Source organism: Hyla sarda, chromosome 8 (assembly GCF_029499605.1).
Source record: "Hyla sarda isolate aHylSar1 chromosome 8, aHylSar1.hap1, whole genome shotgun sequence".
Classification (NCBI taxonomy): domain Eukaryota; kingdom Metazoa; phylum Chordata; class Amphibia; order Anura; family Hylidae; genus Hyla; species Hyla sarda.
Window position 1 is genome coordinate 128,925,047 of NC_079196.1, and position 21,306 is coordinate 128,946,352.

A 21,306-nucleotide genomic window follows, 5' to 3' on the forward strand; every position below is an offset into this window, starting at 1 on the left:
GTGCATCGGGTCTCTTACCTTCTTCTCTTCCTTTTTTGTTTCTGCGTTTTTTTTTTCTTTTTTAACAGATATTGTCATTTGTATGCACATTTTTTACATGATTGATTTGCCATACTAATAGTGACAAACATATATAACTATATTACATTATGTCTACACATATATTGGAGTAGTAGATGTTTTTTAAGGCTATATTATCTACAACAATACTTCTTTGTGTATCTATTTTTTCCCCAAACTTGCATGCTACTCATATTTACTTTATTATTCTGTTATTGAATATTGTAAATTGACTTTGCATTGTTCTATGGTCTGTACTAGCTTTATTTTGTTATAAAATAAATAAACAAATTATATGTACCTTTTAAACAATAATTAAGTAAATAATTTAGTAAATTTGTAAATACTATTTACAATAACAGTTAATGAAAAATAACATAGTAACAAACGACTGTAGAAGGCAGATTTAAGAGACTGGTAATGCATTCAGTACAAGTATAGTAAGCAGTCCTCCTTAGTAAGAGGAACACAGGACCCCCTTCTACTGATCTGTAGTGGTTCTAACAGTCAATTCAATACTTATCATACATTTATGACTTATTCTATGGGTATGTTCTTAGTAATTATTGCTGTATAGATCAGAATATCTACTCCAGCTAAGTCCACCTATGACTAGATTTGCCCTTTAGACCTTTAACATTCTGAAGGTTAATTCTCAAAATCATTAAACAAATCACTTCCTGGGTAACACCAAGCCATCTTAGGTTTAGGTGTCACAAACTTGGTGCCCTTGAATAGTTAATGTAACACAGACCCCTTGGTTTTATCTCCCCCCCCCCCTCCTCCTCCTCCTCCCCTTCTGTTTTAGTAGTGTGGGTTCCTCATTGTCTTGCTGGCAGAGAGCTATGGGGTTAACTGCCTAGGTGGGCCAAGTTAGAGAGAGGCAGGCCATGAGCTATGTGAGGAGAAGCACTCCCTCCCCCTGCCTCACTCGTTAAGAGCTGCAGATAGGGAAGCTCCCCTCCCACCCTTCTACTGTATGTTTTATTTATGTTTGTAATTTTTGTAACCCCTTGTTGTAAAAAAAAAAATGGGGTCCGTCGGTGACTGTGTCATTTTACAGGATTTTAGCCGAGAAGAAAATAGAGCTTGCACTATTTTTTTCTCCGTTAAACTTCCATCCTTTTGGCTGGATTGCCGACAGAACTCTGAATAGCGTGGTCCGACGGCAATGTAAACGAGGCCTTAGCTTTTCTGTTTATTCATTTTAGCAATTGATGGGGGTCTCACCTGGGCTCCTAGTGTTCAAAACATCTAAAAATCCCTAGCACAGGTCAGAAGTCTGAATAAATTATAGTTACTCTTTAAAAACTCAACAACAAGATTGTCTTAGAATTATCTGCTATATGAAAATAATAGTTATGTACCTTATTGTGTAGCAACACTTGTGTTTTATCTGGTGTTACATTAACATCAACAGATGAGGCTGGAACAACAATATTCAAGAAAAAAATTGGATAGCAGCGAGAAGAATCCTTGTTTTGATTATAATACATACGAACCACCTGCAGAGTTTGACATACAAGAGTATGTAAATAAAAGACAGGTAACATTTATTTATTACATAAAATATTGTATGAAGGAGCAGCTGTAACAACCTATTAATTGGTCATGTTCACACAGGACTGATATACTGCAGATTTTGACTTCCTAATTTAAGTTAATATGAAAAAATCTGCACCATTTCAGTCCTATGTAAACATACCCTCAAACGTAATCCAGATGAGAAAAGAAGGTTATAAATGCAGGCCAAAGCGTATAATTAAAGGCAATCTGTCAGCAGTTTTGTATTAGCAAATAAATACATACACTATATCACATAAGTGGGTACACCCCTTAAATTTCCCTAAATATTTAATTATATTTTTTCATGTGAAAACAGTAGTGAGTGCACAGCCTGTATAACAGTGTTTAATGTTACTGTCCCCTCAAAACAACTCAACACACACCCATTAATGTCTATACCTTGGCAACAAAAGTAAGTACATCCCTATACGGAAATGCCCTATTTGGCCCAAAGTGTCTATATTTTGTGTGGCCACCATTATTTTTCAACACTGCCTTAAGCCTCTTGAGCATGGAGTTCACCAGAGCTTCACAAGTTGCCACTAGAGTCCTCTTCCACTCCCCCATGATGTCTGCAAAGAGCTGGTGGGTGTTAATGAGCTTACACGCCCTAACCTAACATTTGAGGATGCCCCACAGTGCTCTATAGGGTTTAGGTCTGGAGACATGCTTTATTCTCAGCCTCTTTAGCAAGGCAGTGGTAATCTTGTAGGTGTGTTTGAAGTCATTAACATGTTTGAATACTGCCCTGCAGCCTGGTCTTCAAATGAAGGGAATCATGCTCTGCTTCAGTATGTCACAGTACATATTGGCATTCATGGTTCCCTGACTGAACTTTAGCTCTCAAGTGTCATCAGCACTCAGGCAAACCTGACCATGACACAATCCCACTGCAATGCTTGACTGAAGGCAAGACACACTTGTCTTTGTACTCCTCACCTGGTTGCCACCACACACAACTGACACCATCTGAACCATAGGTTTATCTTGGTCTTATCGGACCACAGGACATAGTTCCAGTAATCCATGTCTTAGTCTGCTTGTCTTCAGTAAACATTTTACAAGCTTCCTTGTGCATTGCAGTTATCAGAGGCTTCCTTCTGGGACTACAGCCATGCAGACCAAGGTTTAGACATTAATGGCTGTATGTTGAGTTAATTTGAGGGGACAGAAACATTAAAGGGGTTATCCACCATATGGTGATTTCAGTACATAGCTGCCAGGCTATCTGGGTATTTCTTGTTGGAGTTTGGTCTCTTAAACTAAACATCCCATAGTTCCATGCTTGAAGGTGTGAAGTTACCTTCCTCCCTCTCACCCATTGCAGCACAAATAAACTCAAAAGATCAGTGTTTTCTAATCAGGGTGCCTACAGCTGTAGCAAAATTATCTCTCTGTCGCTCCACCCATTGAAGCAGGCTCCCTTAGCACAACTGACTAGTGATGTCAGGTCTTAACGCACTGCAACCTGGGAAATTTCAACAGTAATTTTGTAATTTTGTATGCTATTAAAAATAAAAATTTTGTATGCTATTAAAAATAAATATTTTGTATGCTATTAAAAATAAATATTGGGGCGAAAATCACATAAGAATTGCAATACCACTGTCACACACAGGTACAGACACTATATTATGGATTACACTAACTTTACAGCACCTGTAGCATAGTCAAATAAAAGAAAAAAATCCTGGAATACCCCTTTAAACACTGTTCCACAGGTTGTGCACTCCCTACTTTACTTAGTAGCATGCTGGCATTTGTTCAGTGTTGTCACATGAAAAGATATAACATTTTTACAAAAATGTGATGGGTGAACTGACTTACAAGAGATACTGTACATCTGCTCTCAGTCATGCACTTTGCATGACCAAGAAAAAGGCTTATTAATGTCCTAGCACCGGCTGAGAGTCAGAGAGACAGGATCTTCCATAAGTTCCCTGTAATAAGAGCCTTCCCAGCCCTTTCTTTGGACAGTAGTTGACAGCTCTACTAGTTTTATCACAAAGTAGAAGATAGGTGTCTGGCACTGCCTAATAATACAGCTGAGCCTCCCACTCTCCTCTGAAGTGTGGACAATGATGTCTGCTTTATAACAGTCTTATGGAGGTGCGCTGCACAGTGAATCAGTTCCGAATCAGTTACAAATATTCAATAGAAAAGAAATGCCCCACTCACTGGTAGACTTGTTCAACCTCTTTATTGATGTGCAGACATTATAGCAGGGCAGTAAGATAGAGCTATTGCGAGGTGTACTGGATAGGCGTATCCAGTACACCCCCGCTATAGCTTTATCTTACTGCCCTGTTGTAATGTATGCAAGTCAATAATGAAGTTGAACACGTCTACCGGTGAGTGCAGCATTTCTTTTCTATTGAAGATTTCTACTAGTTTTATGACCTGATGCCAGAGCTGTCAATCATTGGTTAGAGGTGGGGCTAGGGAGGCTCTCATTACAGGTTGCTCAGGGGAAGATCCTGCCTTTCTTAGCAGCTAGTGGCTGGGACATTAACAAAGCCGCAAGTATGGCAGAGGTACGTATGATTTCCCCTTCCCAGTGCATATTTAGAACTGTCATGTAGCACGAAACTGCTGAGGAATTTCCGAATTTGAAACTTTGCTAAACCTCCAGAATTTTCTACATTTTTGCATACATTTGAGCTACAACTACATCAGATTTGAGCTAAAGAGTGAAATAAATAAAAAATAATAGATTTGGTGATTTATTTATTAAGGAAAATAATCCATATATAACATATATTTGTGAGTGGCAAAAGTATGAGAACCTTTAGGCTGTGTTCACACTTTCAGGCTTTTAATTGCAGTTATTGAATAGAAAATTATTAAATAAAAAAACAGATACAGATCATAAATGAAGTACATATAGTATACTTATCTTCTTTCCAAATCTGTTTTTGGCTTTGTATTCAATAATTGCAATTAAAGACTTGAAAATCTGAACATTCACTCAGGATTAGCAAATATTTGAAGGTGAAAGTAGTCAGTGTGAGTGGGCAACCTGTTGTATTCAAAGAACAAGAAGCTGATCTTCACAACATGATTGTGGAAGTATATTATTGCACATACAAAGGAAATATCTGAGGACCTGAGAAAAAATGTTTTTGATGCTGACCAGAAACGATAAGAAAACCATTCCATAGAGTATGGACTCCACCAATCCACAGTCAGATAGAGTGGCCCAGATTTACAAAAATTGCTCGATTTTTATACAACACAAACGTAGATCAGTTGGACTAAGCTCCACCCACTTCACCTGACTATAAAGAATGTTCAGAAGGGGTCGAGAGCCCAATTGATCTAAACTTTTTACATGTCACAACACAACAAAAGTTAATTATTTAGTAACACTTTAAACATAAAATTTGGCAATAAAGGCTAGGGAGAAATCATTCAGCAAAAATTCAAAGACCATAAACTAGTTGTTAGAAATGATACGTTTTGTTTCATTATTGATTTATTTTTTCTCCAATAAATCAAAGTATGTTTTTGAATATAACAGGTAGATCAGATCAGTTCCTTTTTCTCTTCTGAGCCAGGCACAACTGAAGACAAAATTTGGACAGTTTGTGCACCTGTCCAGGAGCTGTAAAGAAGCAAAACTGATACCAACAAACATAAAAATGAACCATCATGTGGAATAAAAAATGTAAGATTTTCTTGACTACAACATAAAAAACAAGAAACTCATACAAAAAGTAATTAAAAAATGTTATAATTTTATTATAAAAACATTAATATTTATCTGCTAAAACCATAATAATACATTAAGGGGTATAACCATGATAAAATGTATTTAATAATCAGAAATTTAAATTATATTTTGAGGTTACCTTTAATATGTCTTTATGATGAACCGGGCGCTGGTTTATGAAGATAAAACTCTTTTCTGGACCATGGACACTAGTTAGCATTCTGTCTGCTTCTGGTATTGGAAGGTATCCATTAATAAGTAACTGTTGTTATAAAAAGAATGAGGGACATTATGTTTAGGTTTAGAAGAATGCCATATTGATATAATTTACAGTATATGTGTGGAGTCTAAAGACACATTTGTAAACAATGCTTTACAAACTAGTAAAACATTGTGAATTTACTTACAGCAGAAAAAATAATACTTTTAAATAATAAGTATTTATTTTAGGCATTTCTAAAAACAAAAACAGTACAATAACAATCCAGAGAGCACCACAAGGTAATTAAAAATAGGGTAACAATAGAATCCTATAAGGCGAAAGACTCTGTACAAAACAGTATCATAGTACAGGAACTGGGCCAGACGCAAGCCCCTGGAGCAGAATCCCCCAACAATGACAAACACCACTAGCACACACCATCCATACAGCCCAGACCATCCTTCCACCTCCAGCATAGACTATGAAACAACCCACACCTACTGAGGCGATCCAACAAGTTCCCGAGGGACCACCAACTCTCCCAAAATCAACCAGGGAATACAAACCTTGTCAAATTTCTTTGGGCACTTCTGACTTATATATAAAGTCCTATTCAGCAGAACATATTTATTAACCAGTGTGGCATTGAGGCAGGATTGAGGGCAATGAAAGGTTTTTTTTCCCAGTCCTTTATCCTAAGTGAGGGAGCAGAGTGGCTCATCAGGTGCCTAATCAGCACAGAACAGCAGGAAGGGCAGACATTTAAGAGTCCAGGAAGTGTAGTCTGGACTCTCTCCAGAAGACAGCAAGGTGGCTGTATGGGAGAGGCAGGGTCCTTGCAGGGAGCACAACAGTGAAGTGGACTGTGAAAACTTGTGGTAACACAGGTAAAGAGTTCGTTCTCCAGTATGAGACAGACAAGGGGTCTGAGAACAAAAGGCAAGAGGCCGCAAATGCTGTGTGTGAACAGTGAGTAAACGGTTGCAGGACGCATTGCCCGCCCAACGTTTCGCCACATCTGTGGCTTTCTCAAGGGCAAATGGTGTGTCAATGAGCCATGCAAGGGTTTATATAAACTCTCTTATGCGATGTCACAATCATAGGTCACTTCCTTCCCATGTATAACCAATGGTATTACTTCAATTTGATAAGCAGCTATACTAGCCATTCAGAGAGCTACTTAACATCCAATAATTGTGTACCAAGGTGCATCCTGGTAATAGACATAACAAACATCCAATCAAGCCAATAACTCCGCTGCTGCAGAGCTCCTGTAGGATATTGTCCCATTACGTAACTGTGCAGATAGAGCTACGTCAGGAGATAGTCTATGAGCGCTTCCTTCGGCCACAAAGCTGCGCGAACACATAGTCGTTAGTTACTGGAGCCCATCTGTGCATGTCCTGATGCACCGATGTGACTGTACGAGAACTTAGTGCATATATATATATATATATATATACACACACACACACACAGTGCATAGTGAAAGTATTCGGCCCCCTTGAACTTTTCGACCTTTTGCCACATTTCAGGCTTCAAACATTAATATATAAAACTGTAATTTTTTGTGAAGAATCAACAAGTTGGACACAATCTTGGATATTTCAAACTCTCCTCTCTGCAGCGTCCCGGTCAGACCCACTGACCAGGAGCGCTGCACTGACACTGCCGGCGGGGATGCGATCCGCATAGTGAGACGAGCCCGCTCGCGGGTCGCATCCCAATCTGCTCACCTGTCCCGTTCCCCGGCTGTCACGTCCTGGCGCGCGCGGCTCCACTCTCTAGGGCACGCGCGCGCGCCAGCTCTCTAAGATTTAAAGGGCCAGTGCACCACTAATTGGTGCCTGGTCCAATCAGTGTAATTAGCTCCCACCTGCTCCACGCCTATATATACCTCACTTCCCCTTCCCAGCATTGCCGGATCTTGTTGCCTCAGTGCCTTGTGAAAGCGTTTCTGTGTTTGCCTTTATCAGTGTTACCAGACCTTCTGCCGTTGCCCTTGACTACGAACCTTGCCGCCTGCCCTGACCTTCTGCTACGTCTGACCTCGCCTCTGTCTAGTCCTCCTGTCCCATGCCACTCTCAGCAGCCAGTGAGGTTGAGCTGTTACCGGTGGACACGACCTGGTTGCTACCGCCGCAGCAAGACCATCCCGCTTTGCGGCGGGCTCTGGTGAATACCAGTAGCAACTTAGAACCGATCCACCGGTACGGTCCACGCCAATCCCTCTCTGGCACAGAGGATCCACCTCCAGCCTGCCGAATCCTAACAGGAAGGAGTATCAGACCACTGCAAATCTGCGAAGACCTGGCCGTCCCTCTAAACTTTCAGCACATACAAGGAGAAGACTGATCAGAGATGCAGCCAAGAGGCCCATGATCACTCTGGATGAATTGCAGAGATCTACAGCTGAGGTGGGGGACTCTTTCCATAGGACAACAATCAGTCATATACTGCACAAATCTGGCCTTTATGGAAGAGTGGCAAGAAGAAAGCCATTTCTTAAAGATATCCATAAAAAGTGTTGTTTAAAGTTTGCCACAAGCCACCTGGGAGACACACCAAACATGTGGAAGAAGGTGCTCTGGTCTGATGAAACCAAAATCAAACTTTTTGGCAAACAATGCAAAACTTTGTTTGGCGTAAAAGCAACACAGCTCATCACCCTGAACAAGCTCATCACAGCTCATCCACACTGTCAAACATGATAGTGGCAGCATCATGGTTTGGGCCTGCTTTTCTTCAGCAGGGGCAGGGAAGATGGTTAAAATTGATGGTAAGATGGATGGAGCAAAATACAGGACCATTCTGGAAGAAAACCTGATTGAGTCTGCAAAAGACCTGAGACTGGGACGGAGATTTGTCTTCCAACAAGACAATGATCCAAAACATAAAGCAAAATCTACAATGGAATGGTGGACAAATAAACATATCCAGGTGTTAGAATGGCCAAGTCGAAGTCCAGACCTGAATCCAATCGAGAATCTGTGGAAAGAACTGAAAACTGCTGTTCACAAATGCTCTCCACCCAACCTCACTGAGCTCGAGCTGTTTTGCAAGGAGGATCTTTCAGTCTCTCAATGTGCAAAACTGATAGAGACGTACCCCAAGCGACTTACAGCTGTACTCGCAGCAAAAGGTGGCGCTACAAAGTATTAACTTAAGAGGGCTGAAAAATTTTGCATTCCCAATTTTTCAGTTTTTTATTTTAAAAAGTTTGAAATATTCAATAAATTTCGTTCCACTTCATGATTGTGTCCCACTTGTTGCTGATTCTACACAAAAAATTACAGTTTTATATCTTTATGTTTGAAGCCTGAAATGTGGCAAAAGGTCGAAAAGTTCACGGGGGACGAAGAATACTTTCACTATGCACTGTATGTATATATATATATATATATATATATATATATATTTATATATATATACACACTTGTAGTAATGCGCAGTGAGACTAGGCTGTTGATTAATAGAATATAAAGGATGTATCCTAGGTAAGTATCTGGTGCTGATGACTACTAGGATGAGAAGATCCAGCTTCAGCTCACATTCTCCATGATGACAGAACTATTGGATATTAACCCATCATTGGCTACCATGATTAATCTGAATTTTATCAGGAGTATACTAACTTATATTAAGTGAAGAACCATTATGTTTTTTCCCATGAACTGCTACAGGATGATATCAACTGTTCTGAGAATTTTGAACTTGGCCAATGTGATAATGTTTTTATGAAAAAACGCGAGTCTATGTTTTCTGACGTAATGTGTACTGCGGCCAGCTCAGATGGGACAAAAGAACATCTGTGTGAGCTGACAGTGGATGGTAAAAAGATGGAGCCTAGGTATATAATAAGTCTGATAAAGACAAGTTGCAGAAAGCCGGACCCTGTCATAGTGTCTATAAAGATATTAGGGGTTATAAAACTGTTAATGTCTGTTTTTCTACTCCCTATAGTACTGTGAGTCACAAGGTTGCAATAGAGCCCTCCTTAGAGTATGATGTAGTACTGGGCATGGGTTTTCCATTTTTTTCCAGCAGTTATGGGAAGACTGTTGGGTGACTAGAGCGGGTACACCTGATAGGCCCACAACACCTGACTTGCACCACACACTAGTTGAGAGTTACTTAGCAGAGGCTGAGGATGTAGAGTGTCAGCAGTCACTAGATATATGTCAGATAGGGGTCTGCCAGGCTACTGGGAGAGATTAAGAACAGACCGCGAGTAAAGTCCAAGAGGATCTAGAGACTCAAGTGACAAGTGTGCCTCTGACTGAAACAGTCTTCAGTAAAACAAGAAACCGAGCAGGTGCCGGAACATGAGTTCCTTCCGCCAGTTAAAGATGAGCCCAATGGGGGGGGCTGAAATTGTGCAGTCATTTGGAACAGATGATGGTGGCCAAAAAAGAAGTCGGCCAAAAACAAAGAGACAGTGAGAGACTGTCCGGGAGCTACCTTGAGGCCCTAGGGGCCAAGATCCTTGCAAAGGAGAAGACAACTCCTAAGGAGGAGAAAAGCCGGATCAAGTTTACTCAAAGGAAGAGACAGGCAAAGTAGAGCCCTGCATGGGGATTGGGATCCTGCGGGACCCAACCCAAAACCTGCGGTCGTGGGTGGTCAGGAGGCAGCCTCATTGATTCAGCCCCACCCTCCGAGTACAGTCCCCCCTCACCAGGGTGGGGCTGCTGCTCCTCCTAACTGTCTCCTCCATCGCCGCTGCCGTAGTGCTGCTATTCCATCCCCCGCTCAGCCTGCCCTGGACTCTGGAGGAAGATCAGTCAGTGTAGTGACCCCCATCTTCATCCGCCACCGCTGCCCGGGCTCCTTTCGGTAGGTAAAAATGTCCATCTTCTACAGCACACACTCACTGTGTGCTGTGCAGCGGCCCCAGCGGTCGTCAATTCTTTCAGGGCCCCTGTCCATGTGTCTGCGGTCTACTCTGCACTGCTATACACATAGGGTGCAGTGCTCTGCAGTCTGCACATACCCTCCCATGTGTATTGCAGGGTGTGTGTAAATTCCTAGGTCAATATATGGCATTGAGGTAGGTGTGAAGCCAATGAAAGGGTGTTTTTCGCAGTCCTTTATCCTAGGTAAGATAGCAGAAATGCTCATCAGGTGCCTAAGTCAGCACAGAACAGCAAGAAGGGCAGACATTTAAAAGTCCAGGAAGTGTAGTCTGGACTCTTCACAGAAGACAGCAAGGGTGGCTGTGTGGGTCCTTGCAAGGAGCGCCACAGTGAAGTGGACTGTGACAATTTGTGGTAACACAGGTAAAGTGTTCATTCTCTAGTACGAGACAGACAAGGAGTCTGAGAAGAAAAGGCAAGAGGCCACAAAGACTGTGTGTGAACACTGAGTAAAAGGTTACAGGACGCATGTTTTAACTGGCATGGAAAAGCCCTCCAGTTCATAAGAATGCGCCTATGGGAACCCAATTCCAAACCATTGAGCAGACCCAACAAACAGACCTCTGTGTTCAACACAAATGGAAACTCCAGATGATCTGCCGGAAATTGAATTATTTCTCTACCAATGGAAACAACACAAGAGCAACTCCACACCGCATGCAGAAACGATCCTCTATCAATCATACAACGAAAACATACATCCAAAGGGGAAACACCAATACAAGAGTATAACTGGGGTATAGTAAAGACGGAGAATAAATCTCAACTGAATATATATATCCCGGGCGCTAACCACGGTGGCATAGTACGTTAATGTATCCTCTTTCCACTGCTCCTCCAAGAGCTCAGGGATATCCTCCACCCACTTCAGATAAGCCAGGGAAAATGGATCAGGACCCGCAGACTGGAGCAAGGAATAGGCCTGCGTCAGTGGCTTGGAGAGATCAGTGACATCCAGGGACAACTCCACCTCAGAAAAGGCTGGGGTGACATCCAGGGAGCCAAACTGCGCATGAGGTACTGGAAAAGAGCACTCCGAGGGACATTATAACGGTCACACATTTCCGTAAAGGATGGGAAAGATTAAATCTCCCCAAACAGGTGCATAGCAATTTTGACCCCATGAGTGCTCCAAAACCCAGATGCCTCCAACTCCTGTAGGTGTTCCAGATGAGGGTTCCCCCACAGAGGTGCTCTAGGAGGAACAGCAGGCTATGGGAAATGCCCAGAGACCACTGACCAAACCACAGCCACAGTTTTAATAGGAGTAAATAAAAGGGAAAAAGGAATATACCTATACATTACATTCAATGTCAATGTCTCATATGAACCCAAGATGGCACATTGGAGAGATCCAGGTCGATCCACCAGGTTGCGTACACTAGCTGAGACATTAGAAAATAATTGTGCATTTTGCAGCCGCCAAGCTGCCCTGCTGCTTCGGCACCTGGAGTAGAGTCTGACTTAGGGAGATAAATCCTCTTAAAGATATTTGCTCTACCCGCCAACAAGGGCAAAGAAGACCATGCCTGCAACCGGTCCTCAGTATGAGTCACAACAGGTTCCAAATTAAGAGCCAAAAATTCACTAAGACATGCAGAAACCTCAACACCCAGATACCAGAACTTATCAACTACCATTGGAGAGAGAAGGCGGAAGACTCACCACTCTAGAGAGAGGCATCAAAGATGACTGCCCAGTTGACCCACAGGCCCGAAAAGGTAAACCAGGGTATCATCTGCATACATGGAAACCTTCTCCTCCAAGGGTCCCCTATGCAAGCCATGAATAGAAGGAGAGGCTCAATTGGCTGTCGCCAATGGCTTCACTGCCAAAGCAAACAAGAGGGGAGGATAACGGGCAACCCTGATGCGTACCCCGTTCTCAAAGAAATGCCTCAGATACCTTCATATTCGTACGAATCCGGGCTATAGGACTATCATACAGCAACTGTACCCAGGCTCCAAAGTTATGTCCAAAACCAAGAACACCCAATAGGCACCAGATATATTGCCATTGTACCAAGTCCTTTTACATATCAAGACTTACAACATAAACAGGAGAGACATCCCCCTCCAACGCAGCAATATTGAGTTGAAGCCGCTTCACATTAATATACGTAGCCCTGCCCGACATGAACCCAGTCTGGTCAGGATGAACAACAGAAGTAATGACCCCCTTGAGCAGATTAGCCAGGATTTTGATATCTACATTAAGCAATTGGGCGATAAGAATCCGGCACATTCGGATCCTCGGCTGCCTTGGGAAGAACTACAATCAACGCCTCCCTCATAGAATAAGCCCAGATTCGGAAGCCACATGGTAAAGGTTCAGCAAAATGGGGACCAGCCGCTCCTCGTTCATCCCGTATCAGTCTCCCACCATACCATCTAAGCCCAGAGTCTTCCCCACAGGTAAAGAATTAGTAACTGTGGCAACCTCCTCCGCTGAGAAAGGGGCAGGTAAGGCCGAAGACTGAACCACAGTCAAAAGGGTAAGCGACAAACCCTGCAAAAAGGGGAGGAGCTCAGTGGGGTTACTCAAAGACTGTGAACAATAAAGGGCACTATAAAATTCCCGAAAGATATCATTAATCGCTAACGGGTTAGATTCCAACACCCAGTTGGACCTGTGAATACAGGGTATTGATAAAACCGTCCGGCTCTCTTTAGCCAAATAAGCTAACAGTTTCCCATTCTTATCCTCAAACTCAAAGAGTGCAGCCTCCCAATCCACCAATTTCTTTTGAACCCATGCTTTCTGAAAAATCAAGAGGGCCCTCTGAGCCTTCACCCACGCCTGTTCCGCTGCAGGGAAGGGGTTTTGCACCACCCATTCTTCCAGCACTCCAATATCTGTCTGCAACGCCCTTTCCTGAGCCACACACACAGCCCTCTGTCCACAGGCTCCCCACACAGTAACTTTATAGGTGTCCCACTGAACCAGCTTATCAGAATGGGATCCATTATATTCCCAGAAACTACCATGCTCTACTACTAAGGTCTCAGCCACAAAGTCCTCCTGAAGACACCACAGATGCAGACTCTAGAGGAGGATCAGGGACCTACCTTCTGCTGGAACATATAGCAGCTGATAAGTATTGGAAGGATTAAGGATTTACAAATCTGTTTAACTTTCTGGTACCTGTTGATTTAAAAAATGTTTTCCAGGGGAGTATCCTTTAATATATTATTTTTCAGCTAAGAAGAATCACAAAATACAAGGAGACATTGTACAAGCACCTCAAGTAGAGAAATATCTTTGACAGTCAGAACCATCCAAAAGAGACCTCATTTTTGTCACATGGAAGAAGTGGAAATTCCCCTTCTTGTCGGTAATTTAACCTCTTATCCTATTAAAGGCTTATTTTGGCCTTTAGGACACAGCACAATTTTTTTTTTTTTTATTTATCTGGAAATAAATAGTCAAAAAAGGAGGATGTCCCCTTGTGTAATCCTGTAAAATAGTAGTGGGTAAAGGAATCTTATTGACACATTATACTTGGTTTCATGCATATCACCTCTTAAAGGGGTTATCCAGGAAAAAACTATTTTTTATATATCAACTGGCTCCAGAAAGTTAAACAGATTTGTAAATTAGCAAAGTAGAACAGTAGCCAGCTCACCCGGCCACCGCACGGCAATGAAGTCCTCCAAGGATACGAAGAAAGCAGGTAAATGCCAGCGATTATGAAACTTCACCTTTATTGGAACCACATAAAATCATCGACATGTAGAGACAAACATTTAAAATTCCAGGAATCAGCGCCAAGCATGATGCGTTTCAGGTCATGTGACCTTTCATCAGATGCATGGTGGGAAGCAGAGGGGTGGGAGAATATATCCCAGCCTTCTAATGGAACAGGTGAGTAAAGCATCTATCCTAACACAGGGATTAACCCTGTCAATTCCAAAAGTTGAGGCTCCCCTCTGCTAAACATAACAGGTATAAAATCATACAATATTAAGCACTTATAACAGTTATAAACTGAGTGCAAACTATATATATGAAACCTGTATATTTAAAGAGACACAAAATATATATTGGGAGGTAAAAAAGTTGCAAAAAAACACACCAATAAATCATGAAACAATAATGTGTGTGCAATATCTAATAGCAACCTAAAGCTAATAATGAAGGATGACGTCTGATTTTAAATTTAACCCATGTGGTTGAAATGTACGTAAGGAGTAAATCCAAAAGATTTCCCTATTACGTAATGATTTGATGCGGTCTCCACCTCTGTCATGTGAACGGATTATTTCGATACCCGAGAAAAATAAGCTACATTGCCATCATGGACATTTTTGAAATGTTTGGAAACATTCGATGCGTTAGTGTAAGAACCGCTGCCAATGGCTCTAAGATGTTCTTGGATGCGTTTTTTCAAGGTTCTTTTAGTACTGCCGATATAAGGTACATTGAAGCTATTGCAATCTATTTTGTAAATGACGTGAGTAGATTCACAATTAATAAATTGTTTAATCGGTACAGAATTCGATTCAGGAATTGAAATCGTAGAGATCTTAGCAGCATGTACACACACAACGCATCTAGGTAAACCGCATTTTAAAAACCCATTTGTTTTAATCCATGAACGAGAACCAACAGCAGAGACAAGTGGCAGAGCACTCGGAGATAAAAGATTACCTAAATTAGGGGCCCGTCTACTCGAAAAATTAACGCCATTTTTTAGATATTTGTTAAGGATAGTATCCTGACATAAAATAGGTAGAAATGTATTAATAATAGATTTAATACTATTAAATTCTAGACTGTAAGTAGTGGTAAAGGTAGGCTTCGATACCGTATTCGAAAATGTTGGATGAGGTTTTGGTGTGAGAAGACTATCTCTGGATTTTTCTAAAACTTTACGTTTGGCTCTGTTCAGACACCAGGGCTGGTAACCTCTCTGACCCAAACGATGAAAAATATTATCCGATTCAATTTGAAAAGATTCGTCTGTAGAAAAATTTCTGCGAGCACGAGTCAGCTCACCCACGGGAACGGCTAAAACCGTATGTTTTGGGTGGCATGACTCTGCGCGCAGAATGGTGTTACCTGCAGTCGATTTTCTGTATGTGGAAGTGTGAACACGTCCCTGTCTGCTGTCAAGTAAAATATCCAAAAATGGAGTGACGGTTCTGTGCCAAGTTGATGTAAAAAATAAATTATGAGGGTTATTGTTAACATAGTCAACAAAGCAGGAAGCATTATGTTCTGAGGATGACCAAAAACTTTTGGAACGGACAGGGTTAATCCCTGTCTTAGGATAGATGCTTTACTCACCTGTTCCATTAGAAGGCTGGGATATATTCTCCCACCCCTCTGCTTCCCACCATGCATCTGATGAAAGGTCACATGACCTGAAACGCGTCATGCTTGGCGCTGATTCCTGGAATTTTAAATTTTTGTCTCTCCATGTTGATGATTTTACGTGGTTCCAATAAAGGTGAAGTTTCATAATCGCTGGCATTTACCTGCTTTCTTTGTAGATTTGTAAATTACTTCTATTAAAAAATCTTAATCCTTTCAGTACTTATGAGCTTTTGAAGTTAAGGTTGTTCTTTTCTGTCTAAGTGCTGTCTGATGACACGTGTATCGGGAACCGCCCAGTTTAGAAGAGGTTTGCTATGGGGATTTGCTTCTAAACTGGACGGTTCCTGAGACACGTGTCATCAGAGAGCACTTAGACAGAAAAGAACAACCTTAACTTCAGAAGCTCATAAGTACTGAAAGGATTAAGATTTTTTAATAGAAGTAATTTACAAATCTGTTTAACTTTCTGGAGCAAGTTGATATATAAAAAATATATATATAATACATAAAAAAGTTTTTTCCTGGATAACCCCTTTAAGCCAAATTCTAGCTAGCTACTCATATTATTAGAAATTTTCAAGGAAATTTGAAAAATCTGATTTTTAGGGACCACATCAGTTCTGATGTGAATATGAAAGTCCTGTATGCTAGAAAGACCCATAAATCACCTCATTTTAAAAACTACACCCATCATAGAATTTAAAATGGGGCTTGCGAAACTGGTTAACACTTTAGGTGGTTCACGTGGATTAAATCAAGGTGACGGTAAACTGTTCCCAAATGCTCAATTCCAAACCCTTTTTTTCTATAACATAGCAGGTATTAACAGAATTAATTAATATTTATTACTCCAATTCTTCAGTTTTACTGACAGCCTGTTCACCCGCACTAAACCCAATGCACTGAGTTATAATGCGGGTGAACAGCATTAAAATGAGGGTTCACTCACATAAATCGGTCTAGCGGATTAAAAGTTCTGCCTACCGCTGCTTCTGTGTGCAATGAAGACGGGAAGCTGGCTTGCCTCCTCAATATGCAGTGCTATACTTGCCCATGAAATTAATATTATAATTTCTTCACTGTCCTAGTGACGTGAGAGCCTGTACTGAGGGATAAAAATATTATTAAAAAAATAATAATAATTATAACAAAAAAACAATTGTAAATCAAGGATATCCACGAAAAGGAAAAGAGAAAGTAGGCATGGAGGTGGGGAGCAGAGCGCTCATTGTTCCTGCAGGCTCCCATGGACATGAAAGTGAAGAAGTTAGAATATTTATTTCAGGGGCAGGCATAGGGCTGCATTTAGAGGAGGTAGGGGAGCTAAGCAAGCTGGTTCCCTTTCTCCATTACACATAGAAGAGATGTGGCAATGCAGCTATCAGGAGGCAGAACGTTTAATCCACTGGACCTATTTATGTAAGTAAACCCACGTTTAAAGGCTGTCAGTTTCCCTATAAAGGGCAACCTGTCATCAGATTTTGATATATAAAGCATGTTACAATGTGTTGTATATGGTAAAATTATGTTAAAGTTAAATATGGTAAAAATGGTGAGGATATGCAATTTGAAAGGTGCCCCTCGTCGGCCCGCAAATAGTCACCTGAACTTGGAGCCATCCTGCTGCGACTGTAATCACGTCTCCTCAGTGTGATCACAGCCTGAATCGTCACTCTGCTTCATCAACTTAGGTGGCAGAGCATTGAAGAGGGCTGTCAATCATGCCGAGGGAGCGCTATAACAACCGCAGGAGATGGAACACAGCTTCGTCATCTAAGTGTCAGTTACACGTAGTTACTCAGTTTACTCATACAAATTTCTCCTACCTGTGTGATACATAAAAACGCAGTTAAAGATGTTCACAATGAACAAGGCTTCTTCATCGTTACTTAATTTAACCCATTAAGGAACAAGCCCATTCTGACCTTAAAGACCAGAGTATTTTTTGCACATCTGACCACTGTCACTTTAACCCCTTAAGGACCAATACAAATAAACCTGTACGCCACTGAAAGACCAGGTCTGTTTTTTCACATCATATTTATTAGAGAATAACTCTGGTAACATTTTGCCAATCACGATAATTCTGACATCGTTTTTTTTGTCACAAGTTGTCCTTCATGTACATATTAAAAGTAAGCCGATATCATTTGTAGTTTTTTTTTACAATGCAAAAAGTCATGAAGCTTTTTTAAAAAAATTACCATTTTTTGCTATTTTAACACTAATAGGTTGCATATATTTTATACTTCCTGACCAAATTGTTTATGAAACTTATACTCTAAGATATCTACTTTATTTTGACAGCATTTTTTTTGTTTTTAATTAACATTTTAAATTAATTAGAAGCCTAACAATTTAACTTGAAATTTAGAAAATTTGAAAAGTACATCTTTTTTTTAATGTGCTATGCAAGGTTTGCAGAAATTTGAAGGTGGTAGAACATAGGAACAACCCCCCCCCCCCCCCCCCCAAATGACCCCATTTTAAAAACTAGACCCCTCAAGGTATTCGCTAGGGGGTACAGTGAGTATTTTAACACCATAGTTTTTTGGCAGGAATTATTAGAAGTCAGTGTTAAAAATTTGAAATTAGCAATTTTTCACAAATGCATCACTTGTGGGACATATTTTTTGTACATCACTTCTGATATTGCAAGAAATGCACCCTATATTTTATTAAGCTGCTCGGCCCGTGTTTGGAAATACCCCCCGCTTAGGCCATATTTGGTTCCTTGGCCTTGGTAGGACCCCAAAGGTGAGGAGCCCCCTTAGGCTTTCAGGGCATCATTATATGAATATTTCCCCATTCATACTGCGTTTCTGCAGTATAGGTGTCCGTTAGGTGAAGTTTACTTCGTTCCCGGCAGTGCTGCAGGTTCCCGGCTGTGTGTTACAGCCGAGTCCCCGCAGCGATCTCGTGGGTGCACTGGGCAGCACCCACGAGAACCAAGGACGAGGATAGACGTCCTGGTGCCGGAACGTTATCAGGTTAAGCATTAATAACTCTGGGATACTTTTACTTATGAATTTGATTCTGAGAATGTTTTTTCGTGACATATTCTTCTTTATCATAGTGGTACATTTTTTGATACTTGCATAATTTCTTGGTGAAAATTCCAAAATTTCATGAAAATTTTTTAAATGTTTAATTTTTCTAACTTTGAAGCTCTCTGATTATGAGGAAAATAGACATATCAAATAAATTATATATTGATTCATATATACAATATGTCTTCTTTATGTTTGCTTCATAAAGTTGACATGTTTTTACTTTTGGAAGACATCAGAGGGCTTCAAAGTTCAGCACCAATTTTCCACAAAATTTTCCAAATCTGACTTTTTTAGGGACCAGTTCAGTTTGAAGTGGATTTGAGGGGTCTTTATATTAGAAATACCCAATAAATGAAGGCATTATAAAAACTGCACCCCTCAAAATATACAAAATGATATTCAGAATGTTTCTTAACCCTTTAGGGGTTTCACAGCAAAGTGAAGGAGAAAATTCAAAATCTCAATTTTTTACACTAACATGTTCTTGTAGACCCACTTTTTGAATTTTTACAAGGGGTAAAAGGAGAAAATGCCCCCCAAAATGTGTAACCCAATTTCTCTCGAGTAAGGAAATACCTCATATGTGAACATAAAGTGCTCTGTGGGTGCACTAGAGGACTCAGAAGCGAAGGAGCGACAATGGGATTTTGGAGAGTGAATTTTACAGAAATGGTTTTTAGGGGGCATGTCACATTTAGGAAGCACCTATGGTTCCATAACAGCAAAAAAAACAAAAACAAATGGCATATTATTTTGGAAACGACACCCCTCAAGGCATATAACAAGGCGTACGTTAAGCCTTAACACCCCACAGGTGTTTGACGACTTTTTGTTAAAGTCGGATGCGTAAATCATTTTTTTTTCACTAAAATGCTTTTTTTTCCCCCAAATTTACCATTTTTACAAGAGGTTATAGGAGAAAATGCCCCCCAAAATTTGTAACCCCATTTCAATACATGGGGTATGGAAACACCCAATGTTTGGATGTAGAGTGCTCTGTGGGCGAACTACAATGCTCAGAAGGGGAGTGCCATAGAGCTTTTGGAGAGAATTTGTTTGGAATGGAAGTCGGGGGCCATGTGCATTTACAAAGCCCCCATGCTACCAGAACAGTGGACCCCCCCCTTACATGTGACCCCATTTTTGAAAATACACCCCTCACTGAATGTAATAAGTGGTGCAGTGAGCATTTACACCCACTGGCACGTGACAGACTTTTGGAACAGTGGGCTAACTGGTTACAGGTTAGTACATCTGTACATGTTAGTACAGATGAAACTGATGACAGAGTTCCTTTAAAGCTACTGCTACTACCAGCTAGGCCTTTAATACAACAGCAATTTTTCTTCACTATTTTGGAACACCAATTCTGTTGTAAGTCATAGTACCATAGGTATGAAGAAAAGACAATAGTGCATAAAGTTCAACCCTACTGTGTTGATCCAGAGGAAGGCAAAAACAAAAACACAAGGCTGATGCCAATTGCCCCATCACAGTGGAAAAATTCCTTCCGACTCCAATATGGATATCAGAATAAATCCCTGGATAAATGTTCTATCCCCATAAATCTGGTATCCATAACCTGTAATATTATATTTTTCCCTGGATTACCATAAATTTTGTATCCATAACCTATATATTTTTCCAGAAAAACATAAAGGCCCCCGCTGAACTTGTTAATTGATTTCGATAGTGTCTAGTTTCTTATGTGAACATGGCCTTGCCGGAAAAGGGGGGAGAAGGCTATAAAATAATAAATGACATTAAAAAAATTCAGTGAAATAATAATAATTGATGATGATGGAGATAAAAGTGCATATAAAATACAAACATGCTAAAATAATCACATATAGACTACTTGACTCATAATAATTACATCTAAAAGTATTATTACAATAAAATCATATTTAGTGCTAGTACTGAACCATATCCAGTGCTCTTTTTGCTCCGACTCATACTTTGCATACCACACATTTTGAGGATTACAGTATAGAAAGGATGTGCAAAAAATGTATAACCAGTTCATTAACCAACCAGATCCATACCCTCATTCAGACCTGCAGGAGACATTGGCCCAGATTTATCAAACTGTGTGAGAGAAAAAAAAATGAGATATTTTCCCACAGCAACCAATCACAGCTGTTTTCACTTTACCAGAGCTTGTTAGCTGGGCTGTGATTGGTTGCATGGGAAAATCACTAAATTTTTTCTCTCACAGAGTTTGATAAATCTGGGCCTTGTGTTTAGTCCAGAAACATTCTCTATGTTGGAACTGTTCAAATCTGTTGTGAACTTCTATTGGGATATGTTCAATAGCTATAAGATTAAAAGCTGAAAAATCATTGTTTTTTTATTGTTTTTTTTCAAGAATCGTCTTTATTAGGTTTTACAATACAAAACAATCTGGGCATTCCCGGTGTGAACAGATCAAAGAATAGTAGAACAAACCTTTAGGTAAACAACATAAAAACCAACTAT

The 21,306-nt window shown here is 40.5% G+C and overlaps 1 protein-coding gene across 6 annotated transcripts in view; it reads right to left on the reverse strand.

The window, feature by feature from the left end:
* The window catches only part of PMS1 (PMS1 homolog 1, mismatch repair system component), a 666,172-nt gene that overhangs the window by 249,535 nt on the left and 395,331 nt on the right, over positions 1-21,306 (reverse strand). For all 6 annotated transcript variants that reach the window (XM_056533911.1, XM_056533910.1, XM_056533915.1 and 3 more), the window contains 2 exons: positions 5,478-5,600; positions 1,428-1,565 (listed from right to left, as the gene is read on the reverse strand). In XM_056533911.1, the coding sequence (XP_056389886.1) occupies positions 1,428-1,565; positions 5,478-5,600 (261 nt within the window). The remainder of the gene's footprint in view (positions 1-1,427; positions 1,566-5,477; positions 5,601-21,306) is intronic.